We start from the raw sequence: 26,030 nt of genomic DNA on the forward strand, positions 1-26,030 counted from the left end.
TAAAAGGGACCTAATAGCTGAATGGCCTTTCTTCACCGAGATCAGTTTCACTCTGTTACACTCAGCAGGAATGTGTGTGTGGGATGAAACCAAGCAGAGACATTCTAACCTAATAAACAATGATATTCTTCACAATGAAACTACAGTTTTTTGAGGTTTTATCTTTGTTAGCTTTGGCATTCCCTGTTTTGTCCCTATTTTTAGCTGTTGCGTTTTGCTCAGCCAAGTTTTTCACAGCTTACCTCTTCAAGATGCTTTCAGTTGCTGAATTTAAGTAGAATTTCCCACCAAGGAAGCTGATGAGCAGGAAATACTAATGCTTTACCTGCATGAAAGTGCAGATACAGGTCCACAGACTCAGCCTGTATGGGAGGGCAGTTCTTCGACTTGTCCACACCACACATGGGCTTGGCCAATGCCTGGTAGGGCAGTGGGAGGGGGGGGGGGGAGTCAATTTCTTCTCTTAGATAACTAGTGATAGGACAGGATATGTCCTCAAGTTGTACCAGGGGAGGTTGGATATTGGGAATAATTTCTTCTCAGAAAGGGTCGTGAGTTACTGGCACAGGCTGCCCAGGGAGGTGGTGGAGTCTAAAGACCTCCTCCCAAATTCCTGCTCTGTGATGCCAGATGCTCAGAGCTGCCATAGAGGCTGCCTGCCCTGCCATTCCGCAGTATGTGCCCCACATGTGTGAGGCCCAGTGGGAGCTCTGCATGCAGGGAAGTGTCTGTGCTGACGTTGAGTTGTGCAGGTCAGCTGGAGCATGGCTGTGGCAGCCTGGAATGGGACTCATAGAGTCTGGCACGGGGTGATTTATTTTCCCCTCAGAAATTGAATTTGATACGGTATTTGCCATGGGTGGAAGCAGAAGAACCACTGTTTAACCAGCTCTGGTTAATGATGTATCAGCATTTGCAATTCTGAAATCCTGTCATGCCAATCAAGTTGCAGAAGCTTCTGGGGTTGCCCGAGGAGGCTGAGTTTTAAAGATAAGAGACAGCTTTCTTGTTAAAAAGCTTTTCTTCCCACAGTTTGGCTGGGTGGTCAGCAGTGAAACTCATGATGCTTAGGGTGCTAAAACCATCTTTCTTGTTAGTGAGCTGAGAGGAAGGTGAATTAAGAATAAGTTGCTTTCTTTGCCTTAGAAGCTAATGACACCTTAGAAACACAGTATGTGACTTCAGCAGCAGCATTTGTAAGATTTCAGTATAACTAGCCTTATTCTTGTCATCCTTGAATTGAAGAAGAGTAGCAAAATGGTGGATTTGTATTTTTGACCTGTAACAGGTTAATGTACAGAGTTATGTGTCAAAGACGTGCTTGTAGTTTGGATCCCAATAGGTATTTAATGCCTGTAACTGAGTGGGCCTTGAGAGTTCAAATAATAGACAACTATAGGCTGTATTTCTTTTCTTAGTGGACTGGTAAGCAGCCTAACTGCAAGTTAGTGTTTACTGATATTTGGATTCTGAGAGCTGAAAACCAAAATGGAGCCTGTGTTCATGTTCCCCGAAAGCATGTTATTTCAGAACTTGTGGTCAAGATTCACTAGTATTTAGCACGAGATAGGCTCAGGTTGATGGACTTTAATTTCTTGTGTTACATGTGGCTGGACTTTAGTCTCCATGCAGTAGCGCCGTTCTGCAGAGAAGCTTCTTTTTACTTAACTAGAAGATAGCTGGCACCGGAGTTGACCCATTTTCAGGTATTGTGTGCTTTTAAAGAGAGAAAGAAAGAAAGCTGTTACTTATTGAGGAGCTGTTTTCATACAGTTTTTTAAGTTTGCCTGTTTAAAATGTTTGAGAGCTGTATGTCAAGGAGGAGTATAGCTGGGGGTGGGGGGTGGAGAATGGATCACAACTGTAGATCAGGGAGAGGAATGGGTAGTTCCAGGAAGTAAAGTGGTGACTTCTTCATGCTTTCTCCAGAGAATTTCCTTGTTTTTCTTATCAAGGCCAGACCTTGGTGTGGCTCTGTTCAACATACTGCTTCTACACAGCAATGCTCCCTGTTTCCAGAGGAGCCATTTCAGGGTAGCACAGCTGCTCTGAGCTGTTTGCATGGTGTCAGCCTCTGTCAGGGCTGCAGCTGAGGAGAATGGTGTTCCAGGAATGGTGTGGTTTCTGTACAGTTTCTGAGTGGTTTTCTTGTAGTCTCAGAGCCTTTTAAGAAGGAAAAAAATAAACAAGTAATCCAGTGGGTACTGCACAGAGTTAGTTTTGCAGAGCAAATGGTTGTCCATGTGTGGTGAGATAGAACTCTCATGACAAACAACCGAACTGTCATCTGTGGTGTCGAGGTACTGGGTAATAAGGCCCTACTTGCACCAGGTGGCAGTATCCACTGTTCAGAGATGCTTTAGTGACCTGGAAGGCCCTTTCACCTTGACAGGAGAGGCTCTGCTTGAAAACAAACCAGTTAAACAGTAAAGACTGAGGACAATTTGGACTAGAATCCAGCAGATCCTAAAGTAAACACTTTATATTCCGTGCAGTGGCTGTATAGGATAGCTGTAGTGTACTATATCTAAAAACAAAGAAAACCAACCTGCCAGTACCAGGCTTTGAGAATCACAGAGCTTTCTTTTCTGTATGTTTATTTGTGTATGGTTTGTTTTACTTCTCTTCTGTTATTTTTCTTCTCTCATTTATCATTAGTTCTATGTGAAATATATATTAAAATTGAAGAGATATTCCTTGTTCATAAGTCTAGCTAGCTGCTATTTTTACAGTATGATATGTAGTTGCCTATTCAGACAAAACTGTGAACAAGTGAAACTCAAAAGTCTGGTAGGGAATGGAGAGTGACAGATCAGCTGCTTTAAAGGAACCATGTTGTTTAAAGTGAGATCTTCACATCTGTCCACATGTATTTCCACAGTCCCTCCACCACCTTTCTCATGTACTTCATCCTTTCTTTTTGTCTTTCTATCTATAATTAGTAGTAGAGAAGGCAGATATTAAAAGCTAACTCAAGCTGAGGCTGAATTGCCTGGTGACAAGGTGCTGGCATAGTTCTTCCAATCCAGGATGCCCAGAGAAGCAGAGATACCCTGACAATTAAATGGCAACCTCTAAGAAGATATGGAATGTGTTAAGAAATAAAGAATACCTAAGATATTTAAGCAGTAAGAAAATATGCAGTTGGAGTGTTCTGTCTGATTTTGAGTCTTCTTTATTGAATGGGAAGATTGGAAACTGAAGCAACAAAATATCAGCAAAAAGTGAGGCCTCTGAAAGAAATTGGATTCATATGTTCTAGAAAATATGCAGAGAAAGAGGAGGAGTGATGTCAGAAAATCCTACAAAGCAAAGCACACTGGGCAACTTCCTTGTCTTACAAATCAGATGTGGAGAAGTTAACTTTGTACTAAAAAGAGGTGAGATGGGGTGTTCCTGCATGTGACACATCTCAGCTATGAGGATAGCAAAGCAGTGGAGCATACTACATGCAAAAATAAAACAAAAAAGATTTTACAAATTCACAGATTTTCTTTGTTTTTGTATAATTATTATTATGGAGTACCATAAACAATAGCCTTCTGCAGTATGCAGAAGCCTTAGCAAATCTTTCTTCATAACGTTTTCCTTATAAAAGCCAAACCTGCAATGAATGACCCATGCTTTGGGAGGCATCATGAGTTTATGACTCCCAAGAGAAACATTCAGCTCTTCAGATGGCTTGTAATTTGCTTGTAGAAGTTTCTGTTAGCCAAGATTGTCCAGAAAATGACAAATTGAAAATCATTTAGACTACAGAAAAAATAAATCTGGACAGAGCAACTTCAACTGTGGTTTCTTGAATCATTTATATTAATGAACACTTAATTGGTTTGGGCTCATCATGCTGTTTAACTCAATAGAATGATGTTACCATGTAGGACAAAAGGAAAAGCTTGAGCATCATAAAGCTTGAATGATATCTCAGGTGCTGAGTAGAGTGCTTATCTTACTTGTCTATCTTTGCAGTGTTAATCAGAACCATTAAAAAAAAAGCAACGCCACAATAACAAAGCAATCTGGAAGCCTTTGTACCTTCTTGTGACATCAAGTGCCAGCACCTCAAAAAAGCAAGGGGAAGAAGAGGAAAGACTGCATGACTGCACCACTGAGTGTATTGCCATGATTTAAGCAGTGAACTAATGTTTAGTCATACACAGCCTTAATTACTGTGTCCTGTTTTTCCTAAAAAAGCAATTATATCAGAGCCTGCACCTATTTCCTGCTGGTAGATGGAGTTTAAAATCACAATAGAAGTTAATAGCATCAGAACATGTTGCCTTTGAAGATCTATCTTCTTTAGTTTTTAGGCTTTGAGTTGTATAGAAACACTCAGGAGTCATTATATAGTAAAACAGAAAAAGTGTCTTGCTCAACGTGCTTGAAACTATAAGATCACTCAATTTCTTTTGAGTAGCTAAAATGTAGAAAATCATCTTTAAATTGTTTAGTTTACAGCAACAGATTTTTCTTACAATATCAGCTGGCTTCTCTGAACTTAGATGGTTGCGGGCACTAAAGTGGGACATGATCAGCATTTCAGAAGCAGCCAGGCAGAAGAAAGGTTTATACTTAGAGTTAGTGCACAGCTGTGGGTGCAGGGGAATGAGTTCCTGTTTCTCTGTGTGAATTGGTACATTCTTAATCTGGTAAGTTGCTGCAGGACCTCTTGAAGTGATGTGTGTGGGTTGACTTGCTTTTTGCACAGAGCTCCACAAAAATAGCAGGGCTGCACATGAATGCTTACTTCTACTAATCTCTCTCTCTCTATACTTCTGCAATGAGGCTTGGAGAATGCTTATATATGTCCAAAAGGTAGCAGCAGAGTCTTGATGAAAGCAAAGAGAATATAGATTGGTGGGGACCTCTGGACTTTCTACTCAAATACACCCTTTTAAACTGTTAAGCATCCTTACATTCTGTGCTAGTAGACATCTAATTTGGGGATAATTTGGGGCAGTCTTGTTTTCTAAATAACATCTAGCTGTTCACAAAGAAAAATCTTTTTGATATCAAATCAAACTGGCGTATTTCCTAGCTTATACATGTAATACTTGGTTTAAAGTAACTGACAGAGACCGTCTTCTCTTTCTTTTATCAGATGTGTGCAATAGTACCAATCTTCCTGAAGTTGAAATCATCAGTCTACTGGAAGAACAGCTGCCTCATTATAAGCTAAGAGCAGATACAATCTATGGTTATGACCACGACGACTGGCTTCATACTCCTCTCATTTCTCCTGATGCTAATATTGACTTAACAACTGAGCAAATAGAAGAGACCTTGAAATACTTCCGTAAGTCAAAAATTTATGAATTGTACTGAAGAGTAAATGATACTATACTATTTTTGTTACTGCCTCTGAAATATCTGCAATTCTCTTACAGTTGTGAAAAGCAAGAGAACTGTTGGTTTTCAAGTTTGGTGATGGTTAGTAAAGAAAAGAAATAATCAAAAACAGCGGTTGCATTTGTTAATCTGTCCGTGTACTTTGTCACAATATCAAATATTGTGAAACTTCAAAACTTATTTTTGCTTGCTATCTCTCTGGCAAGAGGCTGAAATCTCTACGTTTATACAGTGTAAAAGGCTTAGGCATGTCACCTTGCTTGCTTTTATTGAGAATATTCCCTGACTCACTTTAATGCTGTCTGTGCTGCTGTGTGCCTGCATCACAAGATGATGTCAAATCATTTTTCTACAGCTTGAATTTCTAAGAAAGGCTCGTGAAGAACCAAACGCTGAGCATTTAGTGTGAAGACTGTTTGTCCCCTCGTTCTTTCTTTTGTTCATATTCATACTATTATACAGAAAGGTACTGTTTGTGCCTGGAGAGAAAGCTTGTAGTCTTGTGACCTTATGCATTTTTCATTCTTCTGTTTGAGCTGGTAGATCCTTTTATCATGGTGAATGGATTCGTGTCTCTGTGTTCTTCTGCTGTGGATGTTGACTTAGCTGTACAAGAAGACCAGACAAGTGTGATTCATCCTCCAGTTTCTCATTAATCATGTAGTCTATGATTAAATTATTCTTCTCCCCTCCTCCCAGCATCATGAAAAAGTGCAGTTTGGTTACACTTTTGAATGCATGGCATGTTTAAATAGTCTGCAGAGCATCAAGCCAGTAGGTGACATACTAAAGCTTTAGTAGTTAGACTTGCATAGTGGTGGATTTACATAAATTGTAGAGATAGGTAGTTTTAGGTAGTTATTGAGGTGCTGTGGAGCTCAAAAGATTTGAGTTACAGATCTCAAAAGAAGCTTTTGGAAATACAGCTTCATTGTATTGTCATGCATCTGGAGAATTCACTTTCTAATTCTGTAAGCAATTATGAATACAAAGAACTGAGTTACTTCAGTGCTTCAATGAAAGATGTGAAATATAAAATGTCTACCGATCATTGAAACTTAATTGAGACATCATTGTGGCCTTCCAGTATTTAGTTTATAAACATGAAGGAAATCAAGTTTTTACAGATAGCCAGTGATAGGGCAAATAGGAATGGTTTTAAACTAAAGGAGAGATTTTGATTAGGTGTTAGGAGGAAGTTTTTTTTACCATGAGAGTGATGAGGTGCTGGAACAGGCTGCCCAGAGAGCCTGTGGATGCTCTTCGCTTGGAGGTGTTTAAGGCCAGGTTGGGTGGGGCCCTGGGCAACCTGATCCAGTAGTTGGTCTAGCAGTTGGCCACTCTGTCTATGGAAGGGATGCTGGAATTTGATCCTCGAGGTCCCTTCTAACCCAAGCCATTCTATGATTCTCTACCTTCTCCCCAGTCAGACAAAAACAGTGCAATATGGCAGGTGAGGCAGAAAGCTGATCAAGGGAATCGGTTAATTCTTGTTTCATAGCAGATATTGAGTGCAGTTGAAATGGTGGCAGTAGTTGATCTAAATAAACCTTCTGAAACATCAATTTTCTAGTATCTGTAACAACAGGATTAATTGTCTCGTCCTTAAAATGGTCTATGCAAAGGGGCTGTTGCATTAAGCACATGAATGATGATTTACTAGTGGGGAAAGGAAGGCAAAAATCAATGTGGGATTATCCCAATTCACTTCTCTAAGGTGTTTGTGGGATATGTGATCAGTAATGCATGACTGTTGAGAATGGGTACTTAATGAAGCTACTTGCATCAGAGAAATCAGATAGCAGTGCTTTTAACTTTGCATGCTCAAACAATTTTATCCAGCTTACAAGCATAACGGGCTGCAAGCTTTGCTATGTGCTGCAATTCGAAAGCTTCACCCAGTCAAATAGATTGAATGAAGAAAAAAAAAAAAAGAAGAAAAAAAAAAAAAGGTGATGTGTTTTTTGCTTTCATTGGTAATTAACTGCTTAAAGAGAAGGAACTAAGAAAGGAGAGCTTCTGTAAGGGAAGTTTGTTGCTTAACAATGATGTACAAGCATATGGTCAGCAGGTAGTGGCTTAAGAAGTTGAAAATGGACGAAGTTGAATTAGTCCCTAGGCTGATATCCTGGGAGCTGGGATCAATTCTTTCACCCTTGTTCAGTTGTGAACAACTCATACGAAGCTGGAGTGCAAGATCATAAAACTTTGGCATGTTTGGAAGTTATGGCACCGTGCATAAACATTGCTTTATGAAAAATGAACCATGAAATTAAAGATATTAAGTAGGTTGTCACAAAAGTGAATTGTACCATTATCACCCTGCAGAGTATTTTCCAGGGTGTGACTTCTAGCACTGTGATTCATTTTCAGAGCTGCAATCAGGGCACTCCTTTTGTACACGTTTACTTTGTTTTAAAAACCTTGATGGAGGAGCAGAGGGAAGGTGAATATATACTGTAACTTAGGACAACGTTACAGATTTCCACGTTATTCAGAGCATTATTCTTAGGGTCTGAGTTCTATGAATGTAGTTACATATAAGGAAATTTATAATCTGTCAGACTGTCGTAAGTGAAGGAAGATTTAATTAACCTTACTGCACCAGAAAAGGATTTCCTGCAAAATAAACACTATTACCAGAACTAAAATGTCCTATATGTACAGATTGTTATGTCTTCCTTGAGCTTTTTAGAAACACTTTGAAGATGAGCAAAATGTAATTGATGTGGAAGTCTGAGCTTGTGCAGAATATTTTTAGGTATGAAATGAAATGTTTTCATTGCTTATGGTTCCTAGTATTGCAGTATTGATCAGCTTTGAAACCACCAGCGTTATGAATAGTTGAGAAGTCAGAATGAAGGGATATGTTGTGGCTTTATTCAGGAAACATTTGCAGACTGGGAAATACTGGACAGAGACAGGAAAGTCTGAGCTTGTTTTAATATATGCAAATATTGTGCATAGTTAACATGTGCAAATATGTATTTTGTAAGGCTTCGTGTTTATGCAGTGAGCTTATCAGCGAGAGCAACATTTTATTACCTGAACTCTCACCACACCAGTTAATTAATGTGTAACTACTTAGTCTGGAAATAATCTGAATAGTAACTAAACTGGAGAGAACTACTGGAATTAGGCAAACAGAACACTTCTGGTTTTCCACTAGCTATAAATGATAGCAAAGCATTTCTTATTTGACCATGGTGGTGTCATTTACTTTCTTTGTTTCACCAGTAATTGAGAGCAGCTTTTTTTGACCTTATTCCAGCTGCAGGCTTTGAGCACATCTGTGGCCAGTTACCATACTCAGTGACCCTTTAAGCTCTGTCTTGGTTCTGATCCACGTCTCTAGCTCTGTCTTGACTCAGTTGGTGAGTTTTGAACAACATGGATTTCTGAACCTTTAGACTCCAGTACTGGATTACTTAAAAATGCTTTGGGACCCATAGAAGTAGGGAAGTGGAATGGTCTAAATATATACATATATATCATGTGGGTATATATAATGATGCACACACAGGCGCGCGTGTGTGTATATATATATATATATATATATACACACACACACAATATGCATGTATTGATGTACAGTTGGCTTTGTAGTTATCCTTTTGAAAGAACTTTGGTATGTAATGACAGATTTTCAAATCTCTACTCAAAATGAAAGTAGTTCCTTAAATGTTTTTTTGGTTAAGCTTCACAAAGTGCCCCTAAGTTCTCCATGGACTATGTCTGAGAACTGTACTTCCAAATATAATAATAAATAAAAATTACTTGCTCTTTAAAATCTCATTTGTATATGAATCATAGTACTACTTTTATTAGGTAAATGCATATCAGTTTTTTACATACCTGTAGAACATTCTGTAATTCATTCTCATTATCCAGCTAGTATTCCCCTTTTCTATAAAACTGGCTTGGTGCTAGGAAACTTATGATACTACATACTTTTTTGACCCTTATTTTATTTTTTAATTTTAAATTTCTGAATAATATATTTAATAAGAGATATTCTACGGTTGTTTTAGTAGATTCAGATGTCTGTGAAAACCATTATCAGTGAATGAACTTAAATCACTTGTAGTGACAGTATTCTCTAGTTCAAGTTCATCTGTGTTTGCATTTGCTCCCAGGAGAGAGTGTATGAGAAATGCTACTTCCAAGAGTGATTCAGCTCATAATGTAACTAGCAGCTGCCTTGCTGTCCTTTGAAGTAAAAGCATTGGAGTGATGCAGCTTTTCTGAAGAGTTGGTGGGTGTTTGGAGTAATGCACTATCAAGCTTTCAAAGCATACAGATACATTTTCATTCATCTAAGAAGCAGATTAGTAGCAATTAATGCTCACCCATACCAGTCCTGCTGTCACTGAACTGTGTTTCAGGGGATAGAGGGAGAGGAAATAGCATTACATTTGAGCTGTTTCCATTTTACAATAGGAAACATATCAAGAAGAAACACTTGTATTTAGGAAAATAGTCTATCATTTTGAGTGAAGGGAGAAATCGTGTTTTCTAGACTGTGAACTGAAGAAGTGTGCCAGTGCTTTTAACAGGGCCACTTAATGGATGTCTCCATTTGGTCCTTGATCATTGTTGGTTGTTTTTTTAGGTCTCCTTGGGCTTGTTTATCAGTCTTTAATAGAGCATAATGGCATATTGTACTGAACTGTGAAGGGCTCCTAGAGTACACCTGCTCTTTCTTGGTAAAGAATGCCATGTATTCTTATCTTCTGTAATATCTCCTTAAAAATATATAAGAAGGTACTAGAAACACAGAGCTGAAGGGAGGAGGGAGAGCTTCAGTGGAAATGTAGATTAAGGAGGTCACTATGATATGGGAAGGTTTTCAGTAACATGAAAGAAAAATATCTTCTGCAGCTTGTGTATAATGAGAAACTTAGAATTAAACTTAGTTGGACTCATTTCCAGACTAGCAGGACTTGTCATGTAGAGGTCTGTAAAGGGTAAGTACTTGCTGCACTTATTTAATGGTTATTTGAGTGCTTTATGTCAGTGATATGTGCTTTAATACATACATTTTCATTCTCCAGTCTTCTGAACTTGTTCGACCTACTTTTCTAATGACATATGGTTAGAGCTGAGTCAAGATCTGACCCATTAAAATAAAAAAAGCATTAAGATTTTGAAGGGTGTTGAATGTGTTTATGCGTATGGAGGTGGTGGCCGTCTTGCACCTCTCAATTCTTTACTGACTGTAGAAATCAGTCTCATTTTGTTGGGTGACATAGTACCTGTGTTCTAGGACTGGATAAATTCAATAGGATTGAGAGAATACACTTCAGTACTTCCAGAATCCACAAAGAGATCTTACTGAAGATTATTCATTATCTGCTTCAGCTTGGTTAGTATTTTCAAAAACAATTTTTGTGCATTTATTGGCTGCTTGCTGAACCCTCAAATGTTTAGCATCTGGATTCTGTTTCGTCAATGCAATTTGATATATTAATCAAGTCTGCATGTCACAAAACTGTTAACAGTAGGAAAAATGGACAATAGTTTTCATCTTAGCACTAGGTTTTGTGTGTGTGTTTTAATAAACCCTAGCAGACTTTTGGACATCTAACAAGGTAGGATTAAGAGCATTCACATTGCCCCTTCTCTTTGTAAAGCCATACAGGCAAATAGTAGGTACTTGCTTCTTTATATTTGGAGTCATCCAAGGCAGGAAAAAGGCAATTATCTGTTCTCCCCATTCTTCATCTATTTTTCTCTACTTAAAATGCATCTAGTAACTTTATTTCTGTGATGGTGCTGTTGTTGATTGAGATCTTAGGTGATACCTTGTGTAATCCTCACTCACTGTTCATGGTGACTGCAGCTGTGCAAATCCCAGGCTGTGGGGGGTGCCTGCGGCCTCTCCCTGAGCCTTGGGAGAAATGACCTTCCCTGCAGGTTTATGCCCTTTGCTAAAGGGCTGTGTCACCAAGTAGAGATGTTAAGAGGAGGGCAGTAGCATCAGAGAGGATAATAGACACAGAATCTGAAGAATGGCTGAGGGTTGTGCTGCCATTCAGAAGGACCTTGACAAGCTGTAGCAATGGGGTCAAGAAGAGCCTCATGCAGTCCAACAGAGGGAAGTGCTGCATTCTGCACCTGCAGAGGAACTGCTCCAGGCGGCAGGACATGCTGACTGACCAGCTGGAAGGTAGTTTTGCAGAAAAAGACCTTTACTTATTCTTGATAGGTGTATATACATTCGAGTATTCTTTCTAAAAGTGGCATCTTAATGGATAATGAAAGCAGTTTTGCAGTTATGTGTTTGAAGACAGCATGAATTTTGATTTCATACAGACACGAGTGTATTACTCTTCAGGAGTCATTCAGGAATTACCAAATATACCACAGAAAGTAAAAAATTTTACCTTGGTACTTTTCAGGGGGAGGGGAGAAATAATCCTATTGTGTGGAAAAACAGCTTTTGTCCTTAAGTAGCTTAATCTGTCTGCTCCTGTCTCACATTAAATTGTCTTGTTTCAGTGGGAGTAAACTGAAAAGATTCCTATGAAGCAGAGATTTAGTCTGTACTAGGTGAGGTCGTTGGGCTCTTATGGTGTTTGGACAGGAAGAGGTGTCCCTAGGCTTTGTCCCATGTGTAGAAAGTGCTTGTACCATTTTGAAGCTTTGGACAATAACTACATTTGACTAAAGTAATCAAGTCTGAAGCACTCATTTATTTTAAACACTGGTTCTGAAAGCTACTGGTTCAAGGTGTACCAAAGTGTTTTGGTTCTACTCTTTTCAGATGAAGCAGGCCGCTGTGACTTCTCGCTTAAGGAAAGTACTACACTGGAAGAGATCATTATCCTAAACTGCAGAGTAGTTTATTATTACTACACATGCAGTCATGGGAACACTCTTGCTCTCTGTTATTTTAGAAGGTGAAATCCAAGCAACAGTCCACTTCAGTAAATTCCAAACTAACAATATGCCAACCTGCCCTTGAAAATCGTTTGTTCTTATAAATATGCTCTGTTTTCCTTTTCAGTGCTCTTTAATAACTTAAAAAAAGAAATAGAAGAAAGGAAGTGGAAAAAAAACATCAGCTTGCAAATGAACTATTGTGGCAAAGCCTGATTAGTAGCAATACATGTTGCATAATGGTGGACTGTACAGCAGTTCCTCTGGCAGAAAGGACTCCAACTGATGGTAGTGGGATGGGTAAATTTATCCTGTGTGTTCGTGGCTCTAGGAAATAATTAGAGTGTATTGAGTATCAGCACCTGATTTGATGCTAGAACCAAGGGAATAAGTGTGGCCCAGACGTCATTAAATGGGAGCTAATACACTATTTTACCCACCATGAGTCCAGCATGATGCATCCAGCTCTCATGTTCATTTCACAAGATCTTCCCAGAATTGAGGAAGGTTTGAATAAGAAGGCTGGGAATGACTAAGCATGGGGAGTCATGATTGGTGCTGAGGTTTGAGATAAAGATATTATTTGTTTCTTTGCCAGCAGGGATGACTTATGCGTCTTTGCTCCCTAGCAACATAGTTGTCAACCTTCCTGGGTGTGCTGCCACAGGTTTCTTGAGAAGCAATATTTGTAAGTTGGGTAGTTGAAATTATCTTTGTCAAATATTCTCTTGAAAGAAAGAAAAGCATTTGTATTGTTTTGTGACCTGGTTAATTTGGGAAGTTCAATTCAGTGTTGGGCTTATGGCATAGATTCATTACAGCAAAAGGGAAGGAGGAAGAGAGCTCATGAACTTGGCAGTCCAGGTTTTCTGCCTAAATATATCCCTTTGCAACTGCAAACTTAAGTATTCAGTCTATTTAGCTTGTCAGTGTTGGCTACCAGAATTCCTTGTTAGTCTGTATATTTTGCTGTATGGATAACAAATAAGTTTCTTTGTTTTGTTTAAACACAGAAAAAATGGCATAAGAACTAGTAGCTGGAAGGGAAGACCAAATGAATGTGAATAACCATGTATGGATTTAGAATATGAAAAATGTTATTGTTTGTAATCACAAATTTAGTATCTGGAATCTTTCCTAAGCTCAATTATCTGATAAGTATTAGGCAATTATCATGGTAATACTGTAGTCAAATGCAGTGTTGCAATACAGAGGTTTGAATACAAGGAGGCTTAATGTTAATAGAAGCAGTCCAACAGAAAATCATACTGTTCTGGTAGATACTTCTTATATAAAGACACTTATTTGTATGAAGTAAAACTGGGCTGCAGAAGTTGAAAGATATTTTTGCTGCTATGTGGCTGCTTTGCTGACCTGGCCATACTTTCATTTCCAACCCAACAGCCCTTCCAGCCTGCCCCTCCTACAGCTACGATTTCTTATGTAGTTGAAGGGCTACTTGCATGTGGATACCTGGATTGATAGTGTTCTGTCTGGGATGTCTGTCTTCAGGCTGGGAAGGCCACACCATCTTTCCATGTATCTTGAGTATTTCTGAAATCACTTGACTGCACAATTGGTTTTCTCCACAGAAAGATAATGCCTTTCTGGATTATACCAGTGTGTTTTCAGTTAGCTCTGCAGAATAACATCATTAAAATTGAAAACAAACAAATCCACCACCAAAACCAAAGAAAGATACAACAACAAAAACCAACACCGAAAACTGGATCCCACCTTAGCACTACTTTCATCTCCTCTCAGTGAAGTGTGTGTGTTGAGACAGGGAGGAAGGAGGAGTGAAAAGAAAATTCCATCATGTTTAAAAAGATTTCCTTTGTTTAAATTGTCAGAAAATAGGAGAGAGGCCTTTCAGCAATTCTGATCTGGAGGCCAGCATCCACTCTTTATAAGTTTAATGCAGATTTAATAGCATTACCAACCTTAAATTACCTTTTAGACAAAAATAATGCAAGTGGAACAAATTGCTTATGTGCAGAGCAATTGAGTTAATGTTACCACAGAAACCTTTATTTTGTTCTGACAGTTTTTTAACAGCACAGCCTTAACTGTGCTTAACAGCAAATCCAGCTCTCACCTTGTCAGCATACAGAACTGAAACTGCAGGGCTGAGCTAGAGCTGGAGTGCCTCTTCACATTCCTCTATTTCCTCATGTCCAACATGAGGGCGGGTTGATCACATCTGGCAAAATTGCTCACAGCATTCAAAATGTTAATTATTTTTTCAGAACTGTGTAAATTTGCATGTCCAAATGCTGTTAGTGACTTTATATATAACCCTTTGCTCTTTACTAACCTGAAATTAAAGCCCACTTATTTTGTTGCTTTCTTGTCAATATGGAGTGTAGAATGTAAAAAAAAAATAATAAAAATCAATCAGCAGTATGAAGCCAAAAATAATACAGTCCCTGTGAAAAGGAAAGTAGGTTTTATTTTTCAGAGCATTGTTATCTCTTAATGTGCATCTTGATTTCAAGAGGGCAGAAATAATTTCTGGAGTGGCATCTGTTGGAAAAGAAGAATGGTTTTTGTGCCTTTCCTGTTGTAAGGCTGGAAGCTACTGGGGCATGATGATTTCCTGGCTTCTGGTTGGTGTGGAGTGGCAGGAGCTGAAGGCAACAGCTTGGGGGCAAGGTGCCAATAAATTATATGATTAAAGCTCTGTTGCTTTGTTTGGAGGTAGCCTTCCAAGAAATGGATGTGTTTCCTACCTAGAGCAGCATGGCTGACTTTGCTCAGGTATTACACCAGCTCAGCTGTCCATCAGATAGAATACAGATGTTAGATCGCATTGTTTGGAGCCTGGCTGTTCCCCTGATTAAAGAGTATAGGAGGGAGGATGAAGTACAGGACCGTAGGAGTAATGCTACTCAAACCCAGTAATAAGTAACATTACTCCAGAATTGTCCCTGTCCCCCAGTCCCTGAATTGTCTTAGAAGAACTCTCTCTAATTCGTCCACAACTCCTACTGAGGAACTCAGAATTGGACTAAATCCTCACCAGGACTAGTTAGAATCCTGTGCACATTGCCAAAAAGGCTACATTATTGTCTTCATCTCCTACAGATTTATTTCTTTATTTTCAGACTGAGAAACACTGTTTTCTGGTGAAATAATCTACTTGCACTCAAAGCTGTCTTTGAGTTTGGCCCTGGACTGAGACTTTGGAGATGAGTGAATAACATAATTCATTGCTCCTAGCTGCTGACAGTGTATGTGAACAAATATCTTACTCTGTGATTCAGAAAACAATATGTAAAGGAATGTGATAATCTCCAAGCTTGAAGTTACTGTAGTGATAATTACTTACAGTAAAATTGAATCTCTAATATGGTTACATTAGTATTAGCAGCTTACGTTTGCCTCTGTATTGCTTGACAATTCCTTATTTTATTTATTTATTTTAACATTAAAGCTAAGTTGTAACTCCTAAGGAGTAGAATAAGCAGTAACAATCTGGAATGTAAATGAATGAGGGGATTTTAATAGAAATCTGCCATGAATGAATTAGAAAGGAGAGGGAAAAAGATTGTTTGGTTCACTCAGAGAGTAGTGGGTCCCTGGCACATCTGCCCATAAGGAGCTGTGGGTGCCCCATCCCTGGAGGTGCTCAAGGTCAGGTTGGATGGGGCCCTGGGCAGATTGGAACCAGATGGTCTTTGAGGTGTCCCTTCCAATCCAAGCTGTTCTGTGATGTCCAGAGCATGAAGCATAAAATTCAGTAAGAGTGAATTTGAAATCAATTTTAGAATAAGTGGTGAAAATTCATCCAAATCCCTTGATTTCAGCTTAGATTCTTAAAATGGAGGAGGGTGGAAGGGTCAGTAGTTCATGGAGAAGGCGAAAGGCAGAAGCAGATTGGCTTTATTGCAAGAAGAAATGTGATTCTCTACCCATTTTTCTAGTTCCTTCGTTTTCTGCTTGCCACTTTTAGCTGTAACAGTGTGCATGAGGGATTCTATTGTATCAGCCCGCAATAAAGTAACGAAGCAATACTGTTTCATTTTCCATGAGGAAGGCAGGCTTTTATCAGTACATGTGGGAGAGAGTAGTAATGGACTGGCTTTTCATTATTAATGTACAGCATGTACCCGGTGAATTACGATGACAGGATGCTGTTCAGCAAGCAGACAGCAGAGAATTGGATCCTCTTTCTGCGAAAGGATGTTTCATTTCCAGCATGGAGGGCCACTTCTAGTCTGCAAAGGCAGAAGCAACAAAATGCATTCTCTGCATCTCCTCATCTCTTCTGGAGCCGGCTCATCTCCATGGCAACTCGATAGGCTGAAGGGGATGTGGAGCCTGGGGAGGGATGGGCTAGAGACATCCGGGCGGTGGTGTGTGCCCCCACGTCAGCGTATCCGCCTCTTGATAGGGCGAGCTCGGTAACACCCAGCCAAGGCTCCTGTGCAGAGCTGCTTTATTATAGCAGCCGCCAGGGCATCTGCCTGAGAAATCTCCCTTCTTCATCCTTCTAGATATCTCTCTACATATATATTTCCCCTCCTCCCCCCAGATTACACCCTATCCTCCCCCACCCCTTAATTTAGTTGCAGCCTCATTGAAGATGTGCAGCTTATTTCTGGCTTCCCATGAGCTGCCTTGTGATGTGCCGTTCTGCACAGGCAGGAAGGCATGGCTGCATTTCACTTGACCTTAGCAGCGAAGTGCAGTCTCGTCTGTTGCTGAAGGATACTGACTATGCAGAAATTTATTGAAGCAGATTACTATGAACTGGACTGGTATTATGAAGAATGCACAGATGGTAAATCTTTTTGTTTTTTCTCCTCATTTTTTGGTGCAGAATCTGAATCTTGTAAGACCTGAGCATTGTTATTAAATGTTTTAAAAATGAAGTTCCTTGTAAAAGGCCACACCTCGGTGTGGCAGAGATGCCTGCATCTCTGTTGCACCTCAGCATCTCTTCTGAGCATACTGCAAGAGACTGCTGTAAGGCTTGCTCTATTTCTAAGGGAGTGGCAGAGGAATGTAGGCACTGTACGAGAGCTCCTTGGGCAAGGGGAGAAATATTTGAAATGCTTGCTGCATGTATCGTAATTGAACTGCTTTTGTCTATATATAAGATTCTGAATCAGTTTGTGGCTTAAGGCTTTGTATTTTTCTGTAGTGCCAGTAGGATGGAATATCTGTGTAGTTAATACGTTAATAAGCAGCATGTGTTTTCTCTCTGGTTATTTCTCTATGAAAGACGTTTCTAACATGGCTTCTTAAAACTGGAGGAGGTTTACTTCTGGAGCTGAAAAAATTACAAACAGTTTTGATGGTGATCGTCCGAGCCCACTGTGATTCCAGATAGAATGCATGTGAGGAAGATGAGGGGCACCCAAAATTGCACTGACTGCAGAGTGGAAAAAAATCAAGATTATTCATCAGTGGCATGTGGTAGTAACCTGTAAAACAGCGTGCAGCCTTTGGGAAGGCAGTAGTTGTATTTAGATTTTATTCTGGTTGGGGAGCTTGGCTTAAAGGAGGCAAACCCAAGCTCACAATGAAACAAGTAACAGTAAGGAGTGTAGCTCCGGGGGGCTATGGATAGTATGTATGTAGTACAGAGAGATATTTTGTAGTGCTTTAATAAGTGCTAAGAGGGGCCAAAAATAGTAAAGATGTGTGACAAAATTTGATTGGGTTATTGTGGTCTCGTGGGTGCCACACCGTTCCATTTGTGCCTATGTACTGGATTTCTGAGGTGAGTACAGTGTCAGAAGGTTGTTCAACTTGAATTTCACTGTTTCAGTGATTATTCCTGTCCAGGTATTGAGGGAGACAAAGAGCAAAGTGCATATTTATTTGAAAGGTCCAACTACTTTTAGTAAGACTGAATCCATTATGTAACTTTTATCCTCTCGGTTTAACCCTAGTAAATACTGTAGCATCTGATTAATCTCTGTGATGTAACAGACTGGGTTGGCCTGCTTTTGGAAGCTTGAGTAATAGGACAGTTGTACTGTCACTAAAAACAGTAGCTTATATCCAGGTTAAAGGCCTTCTTTTCATCATTCTTTTTATGATCTTCCATCTGTCTAGTCTAAGTGTCATTATTCAGAAGTTTGACACGTCTGAATAACTGAGCTAAGAGCTCGTCTTCTCATTAACTTGGACATAAGTTGTGTTCTGCGCTGGAGAAACCGTGGGAGTTCCACAGCCATGGAATACGCAACAGGTATTGGGCAAGCACTGCAATACCTTGTGGGATCAGGGCCTCCAACACCAAGGTGGTTGGTCTGATTCTGGGCAGACAAGTTCTCATGTGAGCACTGGGTCCCCACCCAGCATCTGTCTTCAGTGAGCCAAGACCTCCTACAGAAAGTCAGCTAGAGCGTGTGCCAGAGGGAGAGAGAGCACCACTCTGAGACAGCAGGGTTGGATGTCTGACAGGGAGAAATCTCTCCTGTGGGTAAGGCATAATGCTGCTTTGTTTTTTGTTGTCTTTCTTTTTTTTAATTGAAACATTCCGTCTGAAGTAGATGGAGTGATAGTGCTGTCGGTCCTATCTCAGCCCCTTAGGTGAGTGTCGGTCTCAAGGTTTAATGGAATCTCATTGCTTTTAGCTGCCTTCTCCCAGTTAAATGTGTGAGAGAGTAGTAGAGGATTTGAGAGGTGCAGTGGAAGCTCTTTGGACTTTGGTATTTGTATTTTCATTTGTATTTAAAATAGCATCAGTATTTGCTGTTGATGGAGTAAGGTGTTCTGATGGTGGTGGGTGACAAGAGGCATTTTAAAAGCGTAGCAGAAAGCAGCTTTTTCAAAGAGCACGTGGTGTCTTATGAGATGCCTGTCTCTTGGTGTATGATTTTCTTGTCACGTATTTGTCGATGCCAAAGTCATCTGCTTGTGATTCCATTTGTATTCAGTAGAGTGAGAGGCAGCTGCAGCTCCGCCAAACTGTTTTGAATATCTATTTTAAGACAAAACGAAGCATAGACAGCGAATGTCTCTTCTGTACATGGACTCTCTGAAGCTCAAATTTGTATGTACATTATATCATGGATCCTACCCATTTTACAAGTTCTGGTAAATACATCATTGAAGGAGTCAGTGATACACTGAAAATAATAGAAGACCTCACAAGAGACCATCCTACAGTATTATTGTTTTCTGATGAAATTGAGCTTTTGCTTTGTAAAAGCTGGTGGGACTTGGATTTCAATCTAAAAGGTGTGATTTCATGTTAACAATTATTTGAACTGTGAATTGGTTTCTTGTTCTTCCATAGTCATTCCATGATGACGCCAGTAGATAAGGCTTTAGTGCTATTTGATTCAATAGGAAAAGAAGTAATTCTCGCTGTTAGCTCAGATTTAATGAACTTCTGTATGGATTGATATAGTAATGATATCTTCAACTTGCATTTGGTGGTAGTAACTCTTTTTTTAATGCCTTGCAGAGGCAAATAAACAGAGGCTCAAAACTGACAGTTCACAAATCTTTCAGAAGTCCATAAGGTTAAAATAATGGAATAATACCTTTTATGTAATATCCTTTACAGGGTTTATTTTTGGCAAGAGTAAATGGAATTAGGCAGTAAGGTGTCTCCTTATTTGAATATTGGATCACCAGTGTTAACTAGCAGTACAATAAATTGAAGCCTATATTAATAAGAAATACTGCACCGTGCATTTTCCATTGTATCATTTTTGTACAGTGTGGCAGTTGCCACCTTATTTGGAATTAATGAAACATATGCATTGCTCCAAAAGTAATGACTTCTATTTATTTCCATGGAAGCAGCAACAAAGAGCACAACAATAAAACAATAAACATAAATAAATAAATAAAACAATAAAACATAATAAAATAGGAGGCATTACTTTCAGAGCAGCCCTGGTAGAGTAAAGAGTGGAAAGAGCCGTGTGTGTACTGGAACAGGACAGTCGTTACTTTCATAGCAGGCTTTGAGATGGACAGTATTAATGATAAAGGAGGAAAAGATGAACCCTTTGCAGGCTTGTATCATGAGGGAGAGCAGTATAACTGTCTAGCTTCATCTCAGTTTTTGTTTTGTTTTTGTTTGTTGTCCTTTAAACACGTAAAATAGATTATTAAGGAACACAAAACTCAATTTAGGTGGGAAAAATAAGCAAAAAACTCCCACAGACTCCCAAACAGAAAAAAAGTAGATAAATAGATGCCTGTAGAAATCTTTATGAATAGCCTTCTCTCCCTCTTTGGGGCCAGTCTTCTCCACCCTTTCAATGAGCAATGCAAGAGAAATCCAGGTTAACTATGGAACAAGTAATTTTTTCATGTAGTTTCTTTCATTACTCACTTATTTCTAACTGAAAAACTCCTCTTTGGTGCCTGGGAGTTCATTGCCTGTAATTCCAGCTGACTTTGTATGTGTGTGTGTGAGATTGGAACTTTCATTCTCCTTTTGTTGTCCACGAGCATCAGCAGTTGCTTGTGGAGAAAACAGCATCTTCATCCCTTTTTCTTTTTCCTCACAGCCCCTTTATGTCTCCCATTTCTCTCACACCAAAGCTTCTGTGCTCTTACATGTTTGCCCAACTGACTTCATCTCACTTTTGTGGTCATTCTGGCAATTCTTGCTCTGCTCCATGTCTTTTAACTCCCATCCATGCTTTCTTCCTTCTTGCACAGCAATGTTTTCGTCTCCTGTTCTGTCTGCAGATACTGTTTGGTACTCCTCTCTTCTGTTTTTTATTCCATTGTAACTATTATCAACAAGTTCCTGAACTTTCTCTTTCAGCTGGACAATCATTAACAGTGCTAATGTTTGTTCCCCTTGACCTGCCAGCACAGTTACTTATTCTGGTCTTATTTGTAGCATTATGCCTTTGCAAATGTGAGTCGGCGGCCTAGTTACCTTCCTTTGTGGCTGTTTCTTTCTTTTTGATCACTCCTTAAAGGCTGCATTAGGAGAATATTCCCTATTCTGTGCTGCATTTCTAAGTGTTCTTGGATCTCCATGGTTCTTCCTCCGTTCATCTCAGCTACAGGTAACCTCACAAATATCTGCCAGCTCTGTGGTGGCACAGTCAACCTCTTAGCCTGAAATATGGTTTGACCCTTTCTCTCTTGCAACAGGAGTTCAGCTGATGCTTGAGCATTTCTGAGTACTCATACTATTTCATAGGTTTGCTTCTTTTATCTCTATGCCCGTGTAACTCTAGTGTTGCTCTGGGTGTCGTCAGTGAGCATTCTGTCTGCATCTGTGAAAACCTTATAGATGCTTGTGTTGAAGGCTAATTCTAAACAAACTGAGCTACCATTGTATTAGGTATCAGAAGAATAAATACTTAATATCCTTAACTGGGGGCATCCATCCCAAAGCCCGTAGACTGACTTAACATTGTATTAGATATCAGAAGAATAATTACTTAGTTTCCTTAGTCAGGGTCTCTTCAGTTCCAGTAGGCCTTGAAGGGAAAATTAATTGTTCAGGATACTGCCAACTTGGCAAGAAAACCCTAGATCTGTGAATCCTTATAACTGTATGAAAAATAACCAATCATTGTGAGGAATGAAACACTGGAAAAGTATTAACATGGCAACTTTTGTGTATAAATACTGCGTGGAGAGTTTCACGTGTGTGCTTGATTTATGGGAAACCACCGAGCACCCAGGCTTATGCAATGCTGAGATAAATAAGCGGTGTCTCCCCTGAGTGTGTGGTTATTGATTACTGCACACTGGACGACGAATTGCTTTTCAGACAATACTTGTAGCACGTAGTCTTGAAAGCAGCCCTTGTTCCCTAGGTATGTGGATAAAATTCTCCTTCAGGTATTTGCTTCTTCATCCTTGATAAATGTGGTTCAACCTTGCTGATATGCATGCAGTCATTGAAATAATGTTCCAATTTCCTTCTTTTGCTGTGTTCCTTCCTTTTCTTTATTCTTCTGTTGACTCTGTATCTAGCTAGACCTAGGCTACTGCTACTTGTATATAATCTTTAGGTGGCTTATTTTTCAGCATAGAGATGTAATTTCCTCTTGAGCTGCTCAACTGCTGTATTTATAGATAAGCTCTTTCCTGTATCATCCCAATTTATTCTTTCCAGAAACATAAGATGCTGCCCTTTTGGCTGAAGCAATTTAATTGGGTGTGTTTTTTAAGACTGTGGGAGATGTGCACAATACACAAATGTACATTTTGTAAACAAACATACAAATCAGTATACGTTGGAACAATTTAATTTTGTTTGACTGTATGTCCTAATAGAAAGCACATTTCAGTGGCCAATTTATGCTTGCTCTCTGGAAAGCCCACCCCAAAACAGTCATGTTTCTTCATCAGTGTACGTTAGAACCTATATGCTGCCATTTCAGCCATTGTTTTTTTTTTGGACTTGCTTGCCTATGGAGAAGCTTTTCATTCTAAGTGCAGCATTGTTATTACTGGTTAATTGTGGTGATTATGTGCAAAAGCCTAGATATTTTTTATTGATAAAGGAGGTTAGATGTTTTGTGTACAGCAGAATGAGTCAGGATAAGAGAGTTATATGCATTGTGTCCTGCCTGACCCTTCTTAACTAACCCTGGGTTTGTTTCCTTTTCTGTTGCAAAGTTACCAAAGGTAAGGTCTGTACCTTAGTGTAGGAACTGCATTAGAAGTATGCACGTGTGTTTTAGGCATGTTTATTTAGCAAGCTTCCCAAAAGGAGAAGAATGTCTTCTGCTAACAGTGGGGCCTACGTGCTAAGTTGATTACAGTTGGTATACTAAATTTACCTTGCAGCAGCAGCCCTTAAAAATGGCATATTTGTCCTGGTATGCTATATAAGTCCCTTAAGTCTGTGTTTACAGGAAATATTAAAATCTCTTTTGAATCTTTCCTGATTAGAGTGTGTATTTTCAGAGCTGTGTACAGTTTGTCTTTTTTCTTCCGTCACTGCTTATTGTTTGGTACCTGCTGGAGACTTGGCTCTTAATATTTGGCACATAAATATTCCTGCACCAGTAAAAGGGCTTAATGCAAAGTACCACTAAAAATGAGCTGATAGCCTAAGAGTACAGTACACATTACTTCCTCACCCACTATAAGTGTAGATCAGCATATATAATGTGATTTAACAATATTAACAGAGTAGATACTGCAATACTTGTTTTTCTTTAGGTTTCTGAAAGTCAGAGTCCAAGTTGTTTGTATTGTCAGCCACAGTTCAAAAGTCAGCACGTGAGAATATTAATTCTATTGCTGTCTACATTGGGCAGCAACATGCATGTTTTTGGTCTGTCACGTGCTATTCTGTTCTCCTTATGAGTTACCTGTGGCAGAACACTTGGCAGGAACAAAAAAGCCACAGAATAACAGTAGAGTTGGCAAGGGTGGAAGCTTTTGTCCCTGAGATTTGAAAAGTACTTGCATTCATTCAAAAAAGTGTCTCTGTTTAGTTTAGTATTTCCCTGAATTTCCATTGTCTACCTATTAAAGTGGTAAATTAAGGCTAGATTGTGGTTTATGTCATATATATATATATGTGTGTGTGTGTGTATGTATATATATATATATGTTTACTCCTGGTAATTGCAATAGATGTGTTTCATGTCTTATTTGAGCCTTTGTAAATAATGTGTTTCTTAAACCATCCAGTCTTGTAAGCCTGCAAAATGGGGCGTTTGGCTCAAACCTAATGGCAGGTGGATGTTCAGCTCAGTTGGACACGTGTAATTCCCATGTCTGAGCAGTACTGTCTTTTCCACTGAGCAAGTGAAATAGAGCAGCAAACTGTCTATAAGGAAAGGTAACCAAAGGCAGTGTTGCAGAGAAGGGGCTTGGATTTGTTTGTTGCAGAATCCGATCCTGGAAAGGTCTGAGGTCTGAACTGGAAAAGGTATTGTCAGCTTTCATATTTGTTACACACTCAGTGAAATTTGTGGATGATCACAAGCCCTGGAACTGATTTGAGGCCAAAGATGCTGGAGGCAAATGGGATTCTTAGTGGCTGGTGGTTGCTGTCGGTGGTGGTTTTAAATCTGATTTATTTTCAAGAGTTATGGTCCACTGTTACAGGGGAGAAATGGAGACAGTAAAGCTTTAAGAATTTAGAGATGGGGAAAGAAACCACATGATATTACTAATAAAATAATATCCTGCAGTCCCCCCACTTGGCTGCCTTTGCCCATGACGCAGGTTGAGGTGTTTTCTGTAGAAGGCAAAGGGCACTGGTCTGCCACAGGTAATGAGGGAGGCAACTTGGCAAACACTGAGTATCCATAGCTGCAAGAAGTTAATGCTCCCTGTGTGTGCCGTGAGGTTTAGCAAAAGGTTTTGTTTATTGTTCAAGCAGAGGAGAGACATGCGTGCCCTTGGATACGCACTGGGGGTGCTGTACATGGGCTTGAGGTGTTTCATTTCCTGTAACATACAGTCAAAATGCGTATGGAAAACCAAGATATTTTGATAGCCAGAGGCTGGGTGGGCTGTGGTGTGAGCAGATGGCCACCACTGCCTGAGAGGGCCAGGGCTGAGGAGATGGCAGTGCCAGGTCTATTGGGGAGGGGCTGTCAACATTGTCATTGCTGTGTCTGAAGCACACTGACAGCACCCGAGTACAAACTGCCCGCCCTCTGGGCTGGTATGAGGAACAACCTCAATCTCACGGTAATTATTAGACAGATGGTCTCGTCACTCCTCCACCCTGTCTTCACCAGGCAGAGCTGCTGTGCTGAGGGCACACGCAGTCACTCAGTATCTCCCTGGCTGAGCATGTGAGTGAAGAAAGATGGTACTCTGCTCTGTGGAGCCCTGCTACTGCTCTCCCCAGGGGTACCTCCATAGGGGGAATGACATCCTGTCACCTGTCAGACTGAGACACTGCACTGCATCTATCTGGGACAGCTTCAGCAATGTCAGGAAACGAAGAGGAAAGCTTTGAATATGACTACGAGGAGGAAAATGAGAGGGAAAGTACATTTAACAGGCAGAACCTTGAGATCTTGGAAGAAGGTACTTTCTACCTTTTTGTTTTTAAATCTTTATGTTAGTAGTGCATGGCAGTCTGCAAAAGACTTGAGAAATGTTAGTGGATTTAAACCTACTGCGTTTTTCGATCCTTTTTAATGCATACACGCTGCCTTCAGGCGAAAGAGTAATAAAATAGGCGTGTGGGGGTAGAATGAATCTTAACTTAGTTACATTTCGTAAAGAATACATGCATGATCAACAGATGTCAGCTATGCAATAAGTTTTTATATAATAAAACTGGATTAGAGAAATTGCCTTTCTTTAGATATGTAGTGCATTTTTTCTATATACGCAGTTCATACACATATTGTGAGTCGGAGTACGTCAGTTTGTCATTCCCAGCAGGGACTTCTAAAAATGAGCAAAAAAACTAGGTAACAGTCCTGTACTTAACCATGCACTTGAAAGCATGTAGACAGAAATAACCCAAGTTTTGGGTCGTGTGGCTTTGCCTTTTGAGGAAATAAACGGTCCCAAATCTTTTCATATGTGTGGAAATAATAGGTATTTGTAGAATTGCAGACAGGTGGCCTGTTAGGGTGGGAGTGTGAATGTATGAGCGTTGGGTATTCTCTTGCTCACCCACTATGAGGAGTATGTACCTTCCCATTCGGGGGCTGCTCCCAGCTGCTCTGGCCTTTTCTTCAGACCATCAGGCATTGAAAGCTAAATACTCCATGTATGTTATTTCATATGTTGCGAATTTTACTCTGAAAAACGATTTTTGCAGTAGAGGAGTGATACTTCCAAGTATCCTACAGCTGACATAATGATACTTTGAAAGATTGATCCCATTGGAAGCCATGTCCAAAACTCGAAAGTGAAAA

General features: G+C 39.7%; 1 protein-coding gene across 9 annotated transcripts in view; it reads left to right on the top strand.

The window, feature by feature from the left end:
• Positions 1-26,030, top strand: part of TRAK1 (trafficking kinesin protein 1) — a 121,774-nt gene that overhangs the window by 51,887 nt on the left and 43,857 nt on the right. For 6 of the 9 annotated variants that reach the window (XM_015854098.2, XM_015854101.2, XM_015854105.2 and 3 more), the window contains exon 3: positions 5,102-5,296. In XM_015854098.2, coding sequence (XP_015709584.1) covers positions 5,102-5,296 — 195 coding nt within the window. Of the gene's footprint in view, positions 1-5,101; positions 5,297-16,663; positions 17,018-24,974; positions 25,186-26,030 lie in introns of those variants that run through there. The other 3 variants (XM_015854102.2, XM_032442398.1, XM_015854100.2) reach the window with 2 other exon arrangements.

Source organism: Coturnix japonica, chromosome 2 (genome assembly GCF_001577835.2).
Source record: "Coturnix japonica isolate 7356 chromosome 2, Coturnix japonica 2.1, whole genome shotgun sequence".
Taxonomy (NCBI): Eukaryota; Metazoa; Chordata; class Aves; order Galliformes; family Phasianidae; genus Coturnix; species Coturnix japonica.